The 18,583-nt window shown below is 39.0% G+C and overlaps 2 protein-coding genes across 4 annotated transcripts in view; both read left to right on the top strand.

Moving 5' to 3' along the window:
* The first annotated feature begins 371 nt into the window (after positions 1–371).
* Positions 372–11,369, top strand: LOC135200363 (uncharacterized). The gene is made up of 7 exons (XM_064228969.1): positions 372–1,044; positions 1,321–1,455; positions 2,061–2,156; positions 4,489–4,610; positions 6,739–6,885; positions 8,598–8,697; positions 9,224–11,369. The coding sequence occupies exons 1-7, from the start codon at positions 984–986 to the stop codon at positions 9,457–9,459; spliced, it is 897 nt and encodes a 298-aa protein (XP_064085039.1). The 5' UTR covers positions 372–983; the 3' UTR covers positions 9,460–11,369.
* A 6,814-nt stretch (positions 11,370–18,183) lies between these two features.
* The window catches only part of LOC135200357 (uncharacterized), a 373,732-nt gene continuing 373,332 nt past the window's right edge, over positions 18,184–18,583 (top strand). The window contains exon 1 of one of the 3 annotated variants that reach the window (XM_064228954.1): positions 18,184–18,393. The gene's annotated coding sequence lies outside the window, so the exon portion shown is untranslated. Of the gene's footprint in view, positions 18,563–18,583 lie in introns of all 3 variants that reach the window. The other 2 variants (XM_064228953.1, XM_064228955.1) reach the window with 2 other exon arrangements.

The raw sequence follows: 18,583 nt of genomic DNA, 5'->3' as shown, positions 1-18,583 counted from the left end.
AAGTACAGCTTAAGACTTAAAGTCTAATGTATATTTACTGCGTAGTCTCCAAGAGCAAGTAAAATACAACTTGAGACTTAGTGTAGGGGTGTATATGTACTGTGTAGCCTACAAAAGCAAGTTAAGTACATCTTCAGACCTGTACGACTAGGGTTCACCCGACGGAACATGGCGTTGAGTCTACAGTAGTCGGTAGAGATAACGCATCGAGACATACCCAGGAAGAGTGCATGAGAATTATATTCCTTTAGCATGCATTGTCATGCCTGGTGCTCGAAGAGCTAACCCAGACATAAAATACAGAAACTTCAATCGAGTAGCTGTAGAATTCGTTATCGCAAAGGATATCCACGTATCCTGTTGACCACGAGCGGCGAGCCACTCACTAGTTCGCTTGATTCTAGAGCGGCTCGACTCTTAGTGAACTGCCGCTGAGTTCGTGCGTGTATGCAGTTAATATCTGCAGTCGTTCTAAAACAGTTCTTCGTGGTTGGTAAAAAGATCGGTATCATTAGGTATTCTTCGTTGGTGCTTGAAAGAACACAAAGCAGTGCATGAGTTACTTGTGTTAGTGAAACGAGGCTTAGTCTATTGAACGGTTGGAAAGTGCTGTTTATGAATGGATTCTGGTTGAGCAGAGAAATAAGTTATTGCCTACAAGGCCACGAGAACACATTGGACAATAACCAGCTTCTGGTTAGACTGTAGACACGAATTTCATCTAATCGTGTGAGAGAGAGAGACCCGGAAACCCTAGTATATAGCTACCCGGTTAGGGTGACGCTGGGTAACGCAAGATTGGGGTAACAGCTCAGGTGCAATTTTCGCACACATAAAAAAAGCTAGACTTATATCAAAGAGTCCCTGTGAGGTACGATAGCCTTAACCTTTCCAAAATTGTTTATTATTAATGAACTGAATAATTAACTAATGAACTGACTACGGCAACTGATGGTACTAGACGGTAACTTTACTTCTCGAGAATGAACTCTCTGATCAAACGCGCTTTGCTGATGCTACTACAATTTGGATTACTAACGGAAGGTAAGTGGTTTATTTTTCATTGATTTTCTTGATAAGTAATTACGAGGCTTTGAAGGCATAACTTTTACCGTAGTTTTAACCGTGACTTATATATATGATCCGTGCCGTGTAGGAAGATGAAATTTTAAAACTGATGTTCGTGTTGATAAATAGTTCTTTGTGATACGTGAAACAGATGTATGTATATATAATATATATATATATATATATATATATATATATATATATAGATATATATATATATATATATATTTAATTCCCGTCCTTTAAAATCAGGTCTGAATTTGAAAGACGCTCTCCCCGTCCCGTGGCGAGATCGACGGGCCTGCCAGGTCGATGACGAATACTTCGAAGAGGATTCGAGCCTTCTAACACTCTGTGACCCGGATGGAGCTCTCCCACCAGCGCATCGTGAGTGAGACTCTCTCTCTCTCTCTCTCTCTCCTCTCTCTCTCTCTCATAGCCGCAAATGATACTGTCAGTATAACAATGATCCCTGTACTACGTCAGTAACTGAGCCTTCCTCAGGTTGTATACATCTTACCCGCCCCGCAACGGGGTATTCCCGTCAGTGCACCTCATGCGGTGCACTTTAGGCATTACTTGAGGCTCTCTGAGGCGTTCCATAGGCTACCCAATTAATTCCTTTTGCTGCATCTCCGTTCACATTCTCTCTCTCCCCATCTGACTTTCCTGAACCCTCTCCTAGAACAAGTGATTCACAGCGCGATTGCTTCGAAGTTTTCCTCCTGCTACGCTTTTCAAACCTTTCGAATGTCTGTTTTACTTTCAGCGCGGGATGACCTTGTGGGTCCCGGCCGCCGCTTGGCCTTTGGCCTAAAAAACTCTCTCTCTCTCTCTCTCTCTCTCTATCTCTCTCTCTCTACTCTTCTCTCTCTCTCTCTCTCTCTATATATATAATAATAATATATATATATATATATATCATATATATATATATAATATCAGATATATCTGCCTCTTACCTGAATAATCTTCGCTGCTCTATTTTCCAGGTATGATAACCAGCGAAATGTTACGTCACTGCAAAGAGAATTCCGCGGACAATACAACCTTCCTGCTACTCTTGGTGAACGCTATCAACCACGCAGGTTAGTCACACCTGGAATGAATTTTACAAGTGTCAGTGAATGGGAAAATACGAAATAATTTTAGTTTTCAGTGAATAGGGAATTAATTATAGTTTTCAGTGAATGGGAAAATACGAATTTGGAAATAATTTTAGTATCCAGTGAATAGGAAAATGCCAACCTGGAAAAAATTTTTTTCCAGTAAATGGAAAAATACCAACCTGGAAATAATTTTAGTTTCCAGTTAATGGAAAAATACCAACCTGGAAATAATTTTAGTACCCAGTGAATGAAAAAATACCAATCTGGAAATAATTTGACAATTTCCAGTGAATGAAAAAATACCAACCTGGAATGAAGTCCACACTTGTCAGTGAACAGGATTATTTCCATAGAAGTAATCTCATATACAAATATGTTTGTGATATAATCCATGATCTATTTTCAACGCAAAAGATGTTAATAGATTTTTAACAGGCTTGATCGTGGCTGTCGACGTTTCCTACCACGGAAACTGCCATTTTTCAGGGATTCATTCTGTAGTAGTTCCTGTTGCTGCAGAGAAATGACATTTGTAAGAGAACCAGATGTCAGAACTTGACTGACATCTGGCGTCCTTGACGTAACGTTACGTTGAGGAAGATATATTAATACAATTAGCAATAACGTATGGTTTGTATCTATTGGAAAAAGTATCCAAATTCAGAGGAAACAGAGAAGTTAATGTATTTTTATTTATTGATTTATTTTTTTTGTCTATCACAGTCCTTCACTTCGACTGGGTGGTATTTATAGTGTGGGGTTCCGGGTTGCATCCTGCCTTCTTAGGAGTCCATCACTTTTCTTACTATGTGCGCCGTTTCTAGGATCACACTCTTCTGCATGAGTCCTGGAGCTACTTCAGCCTCAAGTTTTTCTAGATTCCTTTCCAAGGATCTTGGGATCGTGCCTATAGTGCTCCTATGATTATGGGTACGATTTCCACTGGCATATCCCATATCCTTCTTATTTCTATTTTCAGATCTTGATACTTATCCATTTTTTCCCTCTCTTTCTCTTCAACTCTGGTGTCCCATGGTATTGCGACATCAATGAATGATACTTTCTTCTTGACTTTGTCAATCAACGTCACGTCTGGTCTATTTGCAATTATCACCCTATCCGTTCTGATACCATAGTCCCAGAGGACCTTTGCCTGATCGTTTTCTATCACTCCCTCAGGTTGGTGCTCGTACCATTTATTAGTGCAAGGTAGCTGATGTTACTTGCACAGGCTCCAGTGGAGGGCTTTTGCCACTGAATCATGCCTCTTTTTGTACTGGTTCTGTGCAAATGCCGCATTCGCTTGCTATGTGGTTTATGGTTTCATTTTTCGTATTGCACTTCCTACATATGAGAGAGATGTTATTTCCGTCTATCGTTCTTTGAACATATTTGGTTCTTAGGGCCTGATCTTGTGCCGCTGTTATCATTCCTTCAGTTTCCTTCTTTAGCTCTCCCCTCTGTAGCCATTGTCATGTGTCATTGCTGGCTAGATCTTTAGTCTGTCTCATGTATTGTCCGTGCATTTTGTTGTTTGTTGCCAGTCCTCTGTTCTTGTCTGTCTTTCTCCTGTCTCTGTATATTTCTGGGTCTTCGTCTACTTTTATTAGTCCTTCTTCCCATGCACTCTTTAGCCACTCGTCTTCACTGTTTTGTTCAGATATTGCCCCAGTGCTCTGTTCTCGCTGTTCACGCAGTCCTCTATACCTAGTAGTCCTCTCCCTCCTTCCTTTCGTGTTATGTATAGTCTGTCCGTATTATTATTATTATTATTATTATTATTTATTATTATTATTATTATTATTATTATTATTATTATTATTATTCAGAAGATGAATCCTATCCATACGGAAGAAGTCCACAAATGTGGCCATTGACTCGAAATTCAAGAAATTCAAATTTCCATAGAATACGGTGTTCATTAGAAACAGGCAGAAGAACGTGAAAGGAAATACAGAAAGATGATGTCACTTACTAAGAGAGAGAGAGAGAGAGAGAGAGAGAGAGAGAGAGAGAGAGAGAGAGAGAGAGAGAGAGAAATAAAACGAATTCATAAATAAATCGATAAAAACGTTAATAAGCTATAAAAAATAAAGTGGGAATATTGTTTTAAGGTTCAACAGGTTCTAATTTTAGTGGAGGTAAGTAACAATATTGTGGGCATTATCTTCATGAATTATTATTATCATTTTTATTTGTCTACCACGCTGTTTCTAGTAGCACACTCCTCTGCATGAGTCCTGGAGCTACTTCAGCATACTATCATCTGATCTTATTTTATGTCTCTGTTTTCATTTTATCCTTTGAGCAGACACGAACATTAAAAATGAGACAGCTGAGATCGACCACCTGACGGAAAATGGCGTGAACACGTATAATCTCACGAGGGAAGAGTCGGCCGTATTCCTTGTCGTGGAGAAGGAACCGTTTGGGGTGAGTATTTTCGGAGTTTTTTATTTCTTTTATTTATTTATTTATTTTTTTGGTGGGGGGAGGGAGCTGTTTGCGTCTTCCAGTTAAGTCAATTTTTTTACAGGACATAATGGCTTTTATGTTTATTGGTTCCTCGAAAGAATGTAAATAGCACAATTACCAATTTAAATGTGTTATTTTTTAAAGGTGTTACTTTTTAAATGTCTTGTTTTATAATTATCTTATTTTTTTTAAATGTCTCATTTTTTAAATGTCGCATGTTTTAAAATGTCTCATCATTTAAATGTCTTATTTTTCAAATTTCTAATTTTTTAAATGTGGCAATTTTTAAATGTCTTATATTTTAAATGTTTAGTTTTTTAAATGTCTTATATTTTAGATGTCTCATTTTTTAAATATCTCATTAGAATGCCCTTGAAACTCAGGTTAGACTGAGCTTGAATCTTAAAAAATGACATAGTGGATTTTAAAATGAATATATATATATATATATATATATATATATATATATATATATATATATATATTATATGATTTAGATAATACAGAATAGTTTCTAATTAAACGAAAAAAAAATGTGATTAATTCTAACGTCTTACTTCACAGATATGCGAAATAAGTACGCATTCTGACCACCCATACACACCCATACCACACCAGAAACCGGCGTAAGACTATAATCGTATATATACTATAGTCCATGAAACTCTCAGACAAGCACGCCCAATGAAACTCTCGGCCGCGGTCCATGAAACTCTCAGCCACGCACTCCCCATGAAATTCTCAGCCGCGGCCCATGAAACTCTCAGCCGCATTCCATGAAACTCTCAGCCACGCACGCCCCATGAAACTCTCAGCCACGGCCCGTGAAACTCTCAGCTCCAACCCGGTGTGGCCTGTGTCATTGGCTTTAACCTTAAATAAGATAAAAGCCATGGCGGCTAGAGGGCTGAAAGTTGGTATTTTTGATGATTGGAGGGTGGATGATCAGCATACCAATTTGCAGCCCTCTAGCCCCAGTCGTTTTGAAGCCCTGAAGGCGGACAGAAAAACGCGAACGGACAGACAAATATCTCGGTGCATGTGACAAAAAATTCACAATTTATGGAAAACCTCCAATTACGGACGGTCGATTCGGTTCGAAACTTATTGTAGCCGAGTTGAGGGGGGAAAAAGGGAACCTGTAATACAGGGAACCCCTAAATTACTGTAGGGGAACAAATGATGTGGGTAATCCCATACAAGGCTCTCCCCCGCCCCCCCTCCTTTTTACCTGGGAATCAATTTCTTTCGTGGGGCCAGTCGCCGTTTTTCAATTATGTTAATTTTCTTTCGTGTTTTCGGTCATTTTCGTTCATTCGTTTCTTGTACTCTCTTTCTTTCTTTTGTTTGTTTGTTTTTTCCTCTCGTGAATTACCATCCTTAATGTACGAAGATAACACATGACAGTCAAGTTTGCGTTTGACAAACCTGAGCTGGCAAATTATTCTTTTTTTTCTAAAGCTAAAATCTTGACAGTTAGTTAAAAATAGATACTGCGCCCTGTATATGTGTGTAAGTGTCATATGGATTATACGCAAATATATATTCTCACTAGCATTATTATTATTATTATTATTATTATTATTATTATTATTATTATTATTATTATTATTATTATTATTATTATTATTATTATGAACTGGAAGATAAACCCTATCCATATCGAGCAAGCCTACAGCCTAGACGATGGTGCTCATTTGAAATACGTAACAGAAGATAACAGGAAATACGTAAAGAAAGGTTGTTAAAAAAACAATTAATAGGTGAATAGGCAACGAGATAAAAACATAAATAAGAAAATATACAAGTTGAATTGTTTTAAAATAAAAAAAAGCAAAAAAAAAAAAGAAAATGCTCTGTATCTACGGTCGAACTTTCGTGGATCTAATGTACGAACATCCTCAGGGAAATTGTAGTACAGATACACACACACATAATATATATATATAGTATATATATATATATATATATATATATATATATATCTATATATATATATACATATATATACATATAGATATATATATATATATATATATATATATATTATATATATATATACATATCTCTTTTGAATCCATTCCAGGTTAACTCATGGTACAGCGACTCGCTTTCCTCCACTTTCTTCCCGTCTCTCGACCTGGAAGAGTTACTGACAAATCTCACGGAGAGCTTCAGAACCGACAGCAATTTCCCATTTGCTGTCAATAGGCTAGTGTACTTCTTTTGCGAGGTAGGATTAATACCTTGACTTTTTTGGGGGGGTGGGAGTGGCGGGGTTGGGAGGGGGGTTGGGTGGTATTTTCTGCTCTGTTTTACAGAAGGGTACGTATATCTTTCTGCAGTGATTATTACATTTTGATTATTTATTTACTGCCTTAAATTTTTTTTTGTTTTTTGGTATTTTCTATTCTGTTTCACACAAGGGCAAATCTTTGCAGTGATTATTATTATTATTATTATTTTTATTATTTTTTTTTTTTTTTTTGCTCTATCACAGTCCTCCAATTCGACTGGGTGGTATTTATAGTGTGGGGTTCCGGGTTTGCATCCTGCCTCCTTAGGAGTCCATCACTTTTTTCTTACTATGTGTGCCGTTTCTAGGATCACACTCTTCTGCATTAGTCCTGGAGCTACTTCAGCCTCTAGTTTTTCTAGATTCCTTTTCAGGGATCTTGGGATCGCGCCTAGTGCTCCTATGATATGGGTACGATTTCCACTGGCATATCCCATATCCTTCTTATTCTATTTTCAGATCTTGATACTTATCCATTTTTTCCCTCTCTTTCTCTTCAACTCTGGTGTCCCATGGTATTGCGACATCAATGAGTGATACTTTCTTCTTGACTTTGTCAATCAGCGTCACGTCTGGTTCTGTTTGCCACGTAATCACCCTATCCGTTCTGATACCATAGTCCCAGAGGATCTTTGCCTGATCGTTTTCTATCACTCCTTCAGGTTGGTGCTCGTACCACTTATTACTGCAAGGTAGCTGATGTTTCTTGCACGAGGCTCCAGTGGAGGGCTTTTGCCACTGAATCATGCCTCTTTTGTACTGGTTCTGTGCAAGTGCCGGGCATTCGCTTGCTATGTGGTTTATGGTTTCATTTTTCGTATTGCCACTTCCTACTAATAAGGGAGAAGATGTTATTTCCGTCTATCGTTCTTTGGACATATCTGGTTCTTAGGGCCTGATCTTGTGCCGCTGTTATCATTCCTTCAGTTTCCTTCTTTAGCTCTCCCCTCTGTAGCCATTGCCAATTGTCATCGCTGGCTAGTTCTTTAGTCTGTCTCATGTATTGTCCGTGCATTGGTTTGGTTTGTTGTGCCAGTCCTCTGTTCTGTCTGTCTTTCTCCTGTCTCTGTATATTTCTGGGTCTTCGTCCACTTTTATTAGTCCTTCTTCCCATGCACTCTTGAGCCACTCGTCTTCACTGGTTTTCAGATATTGGCCCAGTGCTCTGTTTTCGATGTTGACGCAGTCCTCTATACTTATTATTATCATTATTATTTATTATTCTCTTCTTTTAGTTACATTATATATATATATATTTTAATTAATTAATGTATTTAGTTATATATGTAATATATGTATATATATTATATATATATATATATATATATAAATATATATATACGTATATATACATAAATAAATAAATAAATATAATATATATATATATATATATATATATATATATTTGTTATTTATTTATACATGTATATATATACGTATATAGTACATATATATATATATGTATGTATGTATGTATGTATGTATGTATGTATGTATGTATATATATATATGTATATGTACGTATGTATGTATGTATAAGTATGTTAAGTTTTGCACACTTCACCTTGCATGAACATGTCTCTTAACTATGGCTAGATGAAAAGAATCCTGCGCCCTCATATAAAATGCCTTATCTCCCCCCAAATCAGAAACTCCACGCCCCGCCCTACCGACCGGCGAAATGGGACGCCCTCACCCTCCTGTGGATGATCCTGGTCATCATCGTCATCGCCTTGGTCACGGGCACAGGTATATAATAATAATAATAAAAATAATAAAAAAAAAAAGTTATTTTAAATGGAACTAGGGATTCAGTATCAAAGATAGAATGCAACTATACTGTTTTGAATTGAATTGACTGAGTTATAGAATTTAGGCCAAAGGCCAGGCGCTGGCACCTGCGAGGTCATTCAGCGCTGAAATGGAAATTGACAGTAAGGGGTTTGAAAGGTGTAACAGGAGGAAAACCTCAAAGCAGTTGGAATGCAAGATAGAAGAAAAAGAATATGAAAGGTGGTACAGTAAAAGGAACGACAGGGGTTACATTTACTCCTTTCAATTCCAGTTTCCGTAGGGGAATAGTGCCATCCGTTTACCTCACGCGGTGCACTGTAAGCAGTATAGTACTTAAGGTTCCTTGCAGCGTCCCTTCGGCCGCTGGCTGTAGCCCCTTTCATTCTTTCTACTCTCAATGAAAGTTTCAGCGCTGAATGACCTCGTAGGCCCTCAACGCTTGTACTTCGGCCCGAATCATATAATTCCACTCCCGTTTCAGTGATCCACCTCATCATGGTCCGGTACAAGGCCTTCCACAAAGGCGACGCCCCTGGGGAACAACTCCGGCAGCACCGCGGCAGACCAAGCCTTGGTCCTCTCTCCATGGAGATGGAGGATTTCGGAACGACGCCCTTCCAGCCCAGTAGGAATCTGCTCCTGAGCACTGACGACGTCACGGTCGTGTCCTCACAACAACAACAGACGTCCTCCACAGCAAATCTCTTAGAGTCCTAAAGCATAATTGTCTCTGTATTGATGTGCGTCAAATGTGTGTGTGTAACCAGATACCGCCATCTGCTCATTTGAACTGGTTTGAGTCCTAACGTTCTATGACAAATATGCCACACGCACGTGTATAATGGTATGTGTTTAATGCACGCTGGTAAACGTGCTATATAAGCATGTAAATAGGTGTGCGTCTAATGGATGTAAGCAATTACCCTATTTGCATCTAATGTTCGTTGACGAACAATGTGAGCACATAGATTAGGTCTAATGTGTGACAAGTAGCCACTGAACACCCTGATGCTCATGCGTCTAACGTGTGTAGAAACATATGCCATGTGTATGCGTATACAGAAGTTTATCTAATGATATATAAAGATGTGCATCTAACATGGAGATGAACCTGCTGTACATGCGTATGCATTTGAATAAAGTTATGTACACCACGGTCTAGATAATAATACACCTAGAGTACTACACGTTCCTGGTTTGCATAGGGTAAGTTCTGGTACATTCTCCTACAGCAATGTCAGTCCTCAGACCAGAATATACATTTTCAGGGGAAAAAAATAAAAATCCGTATTTCTTTACATTGGTTAGTGTATATATTAGTACCTTATAGCTCAGGACATTCGGACAAAGCGACACGAAGATATTAATCGTCACTGGTTTTTGCGATTGGGCGTTGCAAAGACCGTGATCATCGGCGGCGATGTTAAATACAGAATTTACCATTGCAAAGTGATGTTGGTCAAGATATCGCTTTAACTGCAGAGTGGAATTATCAGCACGGAGTTAACATTGACTATCAGGTAATTAGAGGTCCAAGCTAGGTTGATAACCACTTATAAACGGCTACTGTCATCGTGGTTCTCGTATACGCTATAATTCATTCTATTTAGGTAAACTTAATGAAGAAAGATCATTGACGATCAGTCACCAAAGGTTTCCTGCAAGAGTTAGCCAAACAAAAATCGGTCTCTGAGAAAGCTTATCTAGTTTATTGAAGCCTGGAGTATATAGAACAAACCGTGTGGCTTAAGAATCTTACGTTGTTGGATATTTTTTATGCAAGTGTTGCTATTCTGCCAATTTGTTTGTAGATATATTTTTTCTTTTTCAACTTCGTCACTGACTTTTACTAATTATGTGGCCTGAAAACCGAGGAGAGTTCCCTACCCAGAACTCGAAAAAAAAGAAAAGAAGAAAGAAAAAAAATTCAGACTAGGCCTATAATGTAGGCTTCTTACATAAAGTTTTCGGACACGCGTCGTTTTTACGCTTATTATTAATCCTGTTATTTGTGGTCTTTGATTCAATTAAAATCGAGTCGGTAATTTTACAAAAAAAAAAAAAAAAAAAAAAAAAAAAACTCCACTGGGCGTCGTCTTTAGTACTATCCCCTCGGGATGAACGCAAAGAAATAGACAAAAGACGGTAAATATCTCAAATGAACTTCTCACCGGCAATGATTTCTATACTCCCTTTTCTACACAGTCCAGTAAAAAAATATTAATAAACGATATCTCCGTGCAGAGCACCTCTTTAGAATTACCTGAAGACTCTCCAGAGCCTAAGCCTACAAATAGGCCTAGTTCTCACTCAATGTCAGGTACTCGCTTTATAATTAAGAGATTAAAAATGTAAAGGCATAAACTCTGAATAGGCCTACCTTTCGAATACTCGCAGTATTCTTCCATAAATCTCAGGTTTAATTCCTCATAGTTTAACGTTTCTTGAATAATAATTAAAAAATCTTTAGAAAGGCCTATCGGACGGGAAGCCTTACGTGGTCTAGGCTTAGGTTAACCCACGGAGGAGGATATGTGTACAAAGACGTTTAATTTTTTATTTTATCTTTTATTAAGATGTTCAATTAGATATACCAATATTCCGAGAATAAATGTTGAATATTTATATATCTACGTGTGTTAATTTCCTTTTAGTGCGTTTCTGATGTAATATGAATACTAATGTATAAATTACTTCTGTGCATGATTATACTCCTCGATGGGTGAATTGCCAATCGTGATTTTTGATAGCAAACTCGTGTGATAATTAAATCTCTCTCTCTCTCTCTCTCTCTCTCTCTCTCTCTCTCTCTCTCTCTCTCTCTCAGTAGAGGGAGTCGTTATATTGAAAAATTAAATGACTTGCCCAGTCTCGGTGTGATACGTTCGTATTTTTTTTTATTATCTCCCCCCAATTTATACCAAACGAGGAAATGAGCAGAGAGAGAGAGAGAGAGAGAGAGAGAGAGAGAGAGAGAGAGAGAGAGAGAGAGTGGCCTGCCAATATGATAAAGTAGGAAATACATAAAACCATAGGATAATGGTTGACGGGAACCATAAACTGCCTACATATAAAACTAACATACGAGCGAACGTCTTTTAATGTTTTCACGATATAATCAATACCGACCCTTTTATAACGACTAATTCTCTAGGCAGGTGGACGTATATATTACCTTCCAAGGGGTTCAGACTATAAAAGAGAGAGAGAGAGAGAGAGTAGTGGAGTCGCTGGATGGAAATCAAGTTCCCCGCTGCAGGTGGAGAGGATTGGTATCCATTGGGAATATCTATGCGGATCTGTCAATGGAATTATTTCAAAAGCCTTCCGCCAGATGAATCAATCTCTCTCTCTCTCTCTCTCTCTCTCTCTCTCTCTACAGCCTTTTCTCTGCCTTGCAGATGAACAACCGGTTAGCTAACATTATGACAAGAGTTGATAGCCACTAGGCCGATCTATTTTTTTCCCCTTTTAAATCGTTAGCATCCTAATTCTCAAAACGCTGGGTTGTATTTTATAACAATCTATAACATTTTTTTTATAAAGTTGCGATATTTGGCAAAATAACACAACCATGAGCATTTAATTGTTTTGGGTTAGCCTAGTCCAGTGGGAACGAAGCTCCGGTTGACCTAAGGTTTCTAGGCCTATTTATTATTATTATTATTATTATTTTTTTTTATCATCAGTGAAAGGCTATACAACTACCTAGAGGAGACAAACACCATCCCCCACCAACAGAAAGGCTGCAGAAGGAAGTGTAGGGGCACAAAAAAGACCAGCTCTCATAGACAAAATGGTAATGAAGACAGTAGGAGAAGGAAAACCAACCTAAGCATGGCATGGATAGACTATAAGAAAGCCTTCGACATGATACCACACACATGGCTAATAGAATGCCTGAAAATATATGGGGCAGAGGAAAACACCATCAGCTTCCTCAAAAATACAATGCGCAACTGGAATACAATACTTACAAGCTCTGGAATAAGACTAGCAGATTGGGCTTTAATATCAAGGAGAGGGATCTTCCAGGGCGACTCACTGTCCCCACTACTCTTCGTAGTAGCCATGATTCCCATGACAAAAGTACTACAGATGATGGATGCCGGGTACCAACTCAAGAAAAGAGGCAACAGATTCAACCATCTGATGTTCATGGACGACATCAACCTGTATGGTAAGAGCATCAAGGAAATAGATACCCTAATCCAGACTGTAAGGATTGTATCTGGGGACATCAGGATGGGAGTGAATGGAGAAAAATGCGCCTTAGTCAACATACAAAAGGCAAAGTAACGAGAACTGAAGGGATAAAGCTACCAGATAGGAGCAACATCAAACACATAGATGAGACAGGATACAAATACCTGGGAATAATGGAAGGAGGGGATATAAAACACCAAGAGATGAAGGACACGATCAGGAAAGAATATATGCAGAGACTCAAGGCGATACTCAAGTCAAAACTCAACGCCGAAATATGATAAAAGCCATAAAACACATGGGCAGTGCCAGTAATCAGATACGCGCAGGAATAGTGGAATGGACGAAGGCAGAACTCCGCAGCATAGATCAGAAAACCAGGAAACATATGACAACACACAAAGCACTACACCCAAGAGCAAACACGGACAGACTATACATAACACGAAAGGAAGGAGGGAGAGGAACTACTAAGTATAGAGGACTGCGTTCAACATCGAAAACAGAGCACTGGGGCAATATCTAAAAAACAGTGAGACGAGTGGGACTAAAGTGCATGGGAAGAAGGACTAATAAAAGTAGATGAAGACCCCAGAAAAATAAATTTTGTTTTACAGAGACAGGAGAAAGACAGACAGAACAGAGGACTGGCACAACAAACCAATGCACGGACAATACATGAGACAGACTAAAGAACTAGCCAGCGATGATAATTGGCATTGGCTACAGAGGGGAGAGCTAAAGAAGGAAACTGAAGGAATGATAACAGCGGCACAAGATCAGGCCCTAAGAACCAGATATGTTCAAAGAACGATAGACGGAAATAACATCTCTCCCATATGTAGGAAGTGCAATACGAAAAATGAAACCATAAACCACATAGCAAGTGAATGCCCGGCACTTGCACAGAACCAGTACAAAAAGAGGCATGATTCTGTGGCAAAAGCCCTCCACTGGAGCCTAAGCACGAATCATCAGCTACCTTGCAGTAATAAGTGGTACCAGCACCAACCTGATGGAGTGATAGAAAACGATCAGGCAAAGATCCTCTGGGACTATGGTATCAGAACGGAGAGGGTGATACGTGCAAACAGACCAGACGTGACGTTGATTGACAAAATCAAGAAGAAAGTATCACTCATTGACGTCGCAATACCATGGGACACCAGAGTTGAAGAGAAAGAGAGGGAAAAAATGGATAAGTATCAAGATCTGAAAATATAAATAAGAAGGATATGGGATATGCCAGTGGAAATCGTACCCATAATCATAGGAGCACTAGGCACGATCCCAAGATCCCTGAAAAGGAATCTAGAAAAACTAGAGGCTGAAGTAGCTCCAGGACTCATGCAGAAGAGTGTGATCCTAGAAATGGCACACATAGTAAGAAAAGTGATGGACTCCTAAGGAGGCAGGATGCAACCCGGAACCCCACACTATAAATACCACCCAGTCGAATGGGTCCCAGTTGTTAGCTACAATGTACAGTGTCCTTGCCTCGTCATTCACTCAAATGCTTACACACTCTTCCATAGACGTTGATTGCAACTTATTCTGCTAAAGGGGTCAGTAAAGAATTAGACTCAATTCTTACGCTTTTCCTTACAGTCAAACACATCAGTCACTCACTCAGTCAGTCAACTTGCTCCTACGACTGAAGAATATATTGTTCATCGATTTCAAAACTCCAGTCAATAAATTTAACAATCAAATCAACCAGTTGATGTGGTTAACGGAAAATTCTGGTGCATCTGCTTAAGCGGAATGTGTGACAACTAATCCAAACCCACCCCGCCCGCTCTAAAATTGTATACATTTGAGTTTTTTTCAGAGCTTCTAAACTAAAATTCGGCTAAACTACGAGTCTATAATTGGTAAATTATTATTATATTATTATTATTATTATTATTATTCAGAGAAAGCCACGGAATAGTTATAGGCCTAAAGCTAAAATCTTTGCCCCTATCTACTGTGTCAGGTTCGGACGCAGTGACTCCTATTATAGATTTTGCTCTTCAGGTTGTTAGCAGTGCAGATAATAACTTTAAGAGGCGAAAGGTTAACAACTTGCGCGCTCTCTCTCTCTCTCTCCCTCCCTTCCCCTTTTGCTGATCATGTAGCTGACTACTGCTGATATACAAGGGTAAATAACGCTCTTTCACTCTTACACACGTATACACCCACATTATACATAGCAAATACCGCACCATAGTACGGCAACCACATGATTGTATATATAAATAAATAATATATTATATAATATATATATTATTATATTCTATCTATAATTATCGTATAAAAACATCTTCCTCCCTCTTATATAATAAATTATTATTAAATTATAACACCCAAACACCACATATACTATATATAATGTTATTTTTAATATATAAAACCTCTCCCTCCCCTTATATAATAACCCATTATCAACATCAATAACTATGTTGACCGTCAACCTTCGCATGCTTCAACGCTCCCTTATTACTTTTAATATCCACTATTTTTACTTCGGTTATAAATGAACTCTGTCGGTAAGTTTCCAATCTCTTGGTTCCCTATAGACTCCATTGCAAACCTGCGCTGTAGCCCTAGGCTTAGGGTAGCCTTGCTTACACGGCCCAGAAGAGAGGACTCGGTCTACAACCTAACATTAAAAACACATTCCTTGATGGTTGCCATAGACGAAATAACAGTTAAACAATACTGAAACGTGTGGTACATACTACCACAACCTATGACCCAGATCTGAAATATGAGACAAAAATGCATGCTTAGATTCGTATACACACACACACACACACACACACACACACACACACACACACACACACACACACACACACATATATATATATATATATATATATATATATATATATGACTAGTAATGATGCCCTGTTACATTACCTACCTGAAGAGAGAGACAGACAGACAGCAGTCTCTGAAATATAGCACTTACTTTCTATATTTTTGCGTTTTTATAAGCTCCTTTTATTAATAATATATATATATACATATATATATATATATTATATATATATAAGCAATATATATATATATCATATATATATATGTGTGTGTGTGTGTGTGTGTGTGTGTGTGTGTGTTAGCAAGAATTACCATCGGTTAGACTAACTTTGGAAATTAATTTTGGGCAAATTCAATACTCTTTCCTTGAGAGAGAGAGACCATTTTAATTGCAACCTGTTGAACCCTGTCCTATTGCAAATCTACTTACATAAATTACCAACCTACCAATAGGCCTTGCTCAATTAAAGTTACTTCACCTTAATGACCCCAGGCATACCATTGTACACATTTAAATAATTTCAAAGTCTGTTTTATTCAAATATCAAGTATTACCCTCACGTACAAAACGTACACTCTGGGACTCCCAATTGCAAACTTTTTTTTTCTCACGCCAACCACTTTACACATGTACCCACACACACACACACACACACACACACACACACACACACGAGGGAAACGCAGACGGAATAATCATGATTTTGGTGTTGATATTTTCTACTCTGGAAACACATCAGTATTTACCACGAGGTAAAAAATTTAAATGATTTCTAACGGGCTGAAACAGCTGCTTGGTAACAGCAAAACTAGGAAGTACGAATTCCACAATGGCTCTACGAAATAGCGGCTCTGGTTTCTGGTTCACAAACGCATTCCATCTATGAAACAGCTCTTTTAAGGAGGAAGTTTATGGTTCACGAACCAGTGCCATCCTTATGTAAAAGACGTATATGAACTCAATATGTTAAAACAACAGTACGTTGAACTAGCCGTCTCATTAGGGCAAAAATTAACGGTTCACAAAGGGGCTACCATCGACTGAGAAGTCCCATGAGTCTACTTGAACTTCACAAACGTGAACGTTCCAATCAATCTTGTTCCCCTCCCCCATCCCACGTACAACAACAATAATGGCAGGCTAGATCGATTTCTGCTTTCGAGCGAAGAATATGGATGGCGAACAGGAATAAAAGGAAAGTGATGTCTATTGTTGCACAAGACGGTATTGACACAATCGACCCAAGCCCTGCACATATGGGGGTGAATTTACGCATCTTGGCCGATATAATCTTTCTCCATTCAATGCTGCTCTTCTCATGCAGCAGCTTTAGATAATAAATTTCCTTCATCTCGCATCTATAACTCCATAAAAGAAGAGGAGGAGGAATGAAAAAGTAGAGCAAAAAGAAGTTGAACTTTTGCTTTCTAATGGAGTAGCGACGAGAGGCAGTAGATTTCAAGGTTAAAGTTGGAAACTTAATATGCAGACATCTTTACAGAGACACCCCTGAGTTGCATGACACCCTAGAAAATTTTATGCAGCATGCAATGTATTATTCTAATAATATTAGCTGTAGTCAGCGTCAATCCGCGTTTTGCAAACCTAATTCAATGTTGTCCTTTGAGCGTCCATCGACCAATCAATAATATCCCCTCGCATCGCACAGATGACGCTACTCCTCTATAGCAATCATAATTTTCATACGTCATTAAACTGCGTTGTATATATATATAAAAAAAACTCAGCGAAGAAGAGATTTTACCGTGTGCTTAAAGTACGACAACTGTGCTTCAAGAATAGCTTCAATCATTGACAATTCATGAGGAAACTGACGGACCTCGGTCAATAATCAAATGACTAATATCATCGAGAGATATTCTAATGAATATTTCATTAAATCTGTGAATTAGAGTTCGGAACTTACGCGTAGGACCTTCGGGATTCACCCGGCAACGCGAAACGGAGACGAAAAGACGTGGAAATCGTCCTGTAGTAGTAGTTTGTTAAAAAGTAATTTCAGGGCGGTGATAAAAGTAACTACTCGGCAACTCGACAACGTCTACTCCCCGTTCCATGGCCAACTTGTTCTCCCTAACTCCTACCTCTCTCTCCCACCCAGAGGGGAGGAGGGGAACCAACGCTTCTCCCCCTGACGACAATGACTACTCCCCGACCCATGTCCACCTCGTTCTCCCGTCCCTCGCCCCCGTTGGCGTCCCCATCTGCCACCGAGGGGGTGTCCCTGGTCGACAAGGTCTACTCCCCATCCCACGGACCACCTCGTACCCCCATCCCTCCCCCCCTAGGCGTACCCCCATCCATCTCGCCCCTTCCCCTCCTACTCTAACGCTGGTGTGTAGAGAGAGAGAGAGAGAGAGAGAGAGAGAGAGAGACTCAATGGGCAATGCCGACGCCGCCGCGTGGATCTTAGTTTGGGGTTTAGCTAGCGGTGGTTGTGTAGGTGCGCGACGTTTGCTTGCGTTGCGATGTGAACAGTACTTATTTATGACCTATTTAAAGCGAAGACAAGTTGAATTATACGTTAAGAAGCCCTGAGACAATAGTCTCAATCATCGGTGTTTACTAACTGCTATTCGTGTGTAGTAAAATGTGCTTAGAAACAAAAAAATAAGGTGAATATAAGATTTTTTTTGAACGGTTGTAACTTGTAAGACTGTCGTAAGGTATAACTATACAATAACCTCTTATCCTGTCGTAAGTTCTCGTCGCGTATTCCTATGACAGGATTTGGGATTTCTGTCTGAAGGATACCAAACAGCAGCAGCAGTTTTGCTCGTGCAGGTAGGTAGTAGGATTGTGTCC

This window comes from Macrobrachium nipponense, chromosome 26 (genome assembly GCF_015104395.2).
Source record: "Macrobrachium nipponense isolate FS-2020 chromosome 26, ASM1510439v2, whole genome shotgun sequence".
Classification (NCBI taxonomy): domain Eukaryota; kingdom Metazoa; phylum Arthropoda; class Malacostraca; order Decapoda; family Palaemonidae; genus Macrobrachium; species Macrobrachium nipponense.
This window is presented reverse-complemented; position numbering and strand designations above follow the sequence as displayed.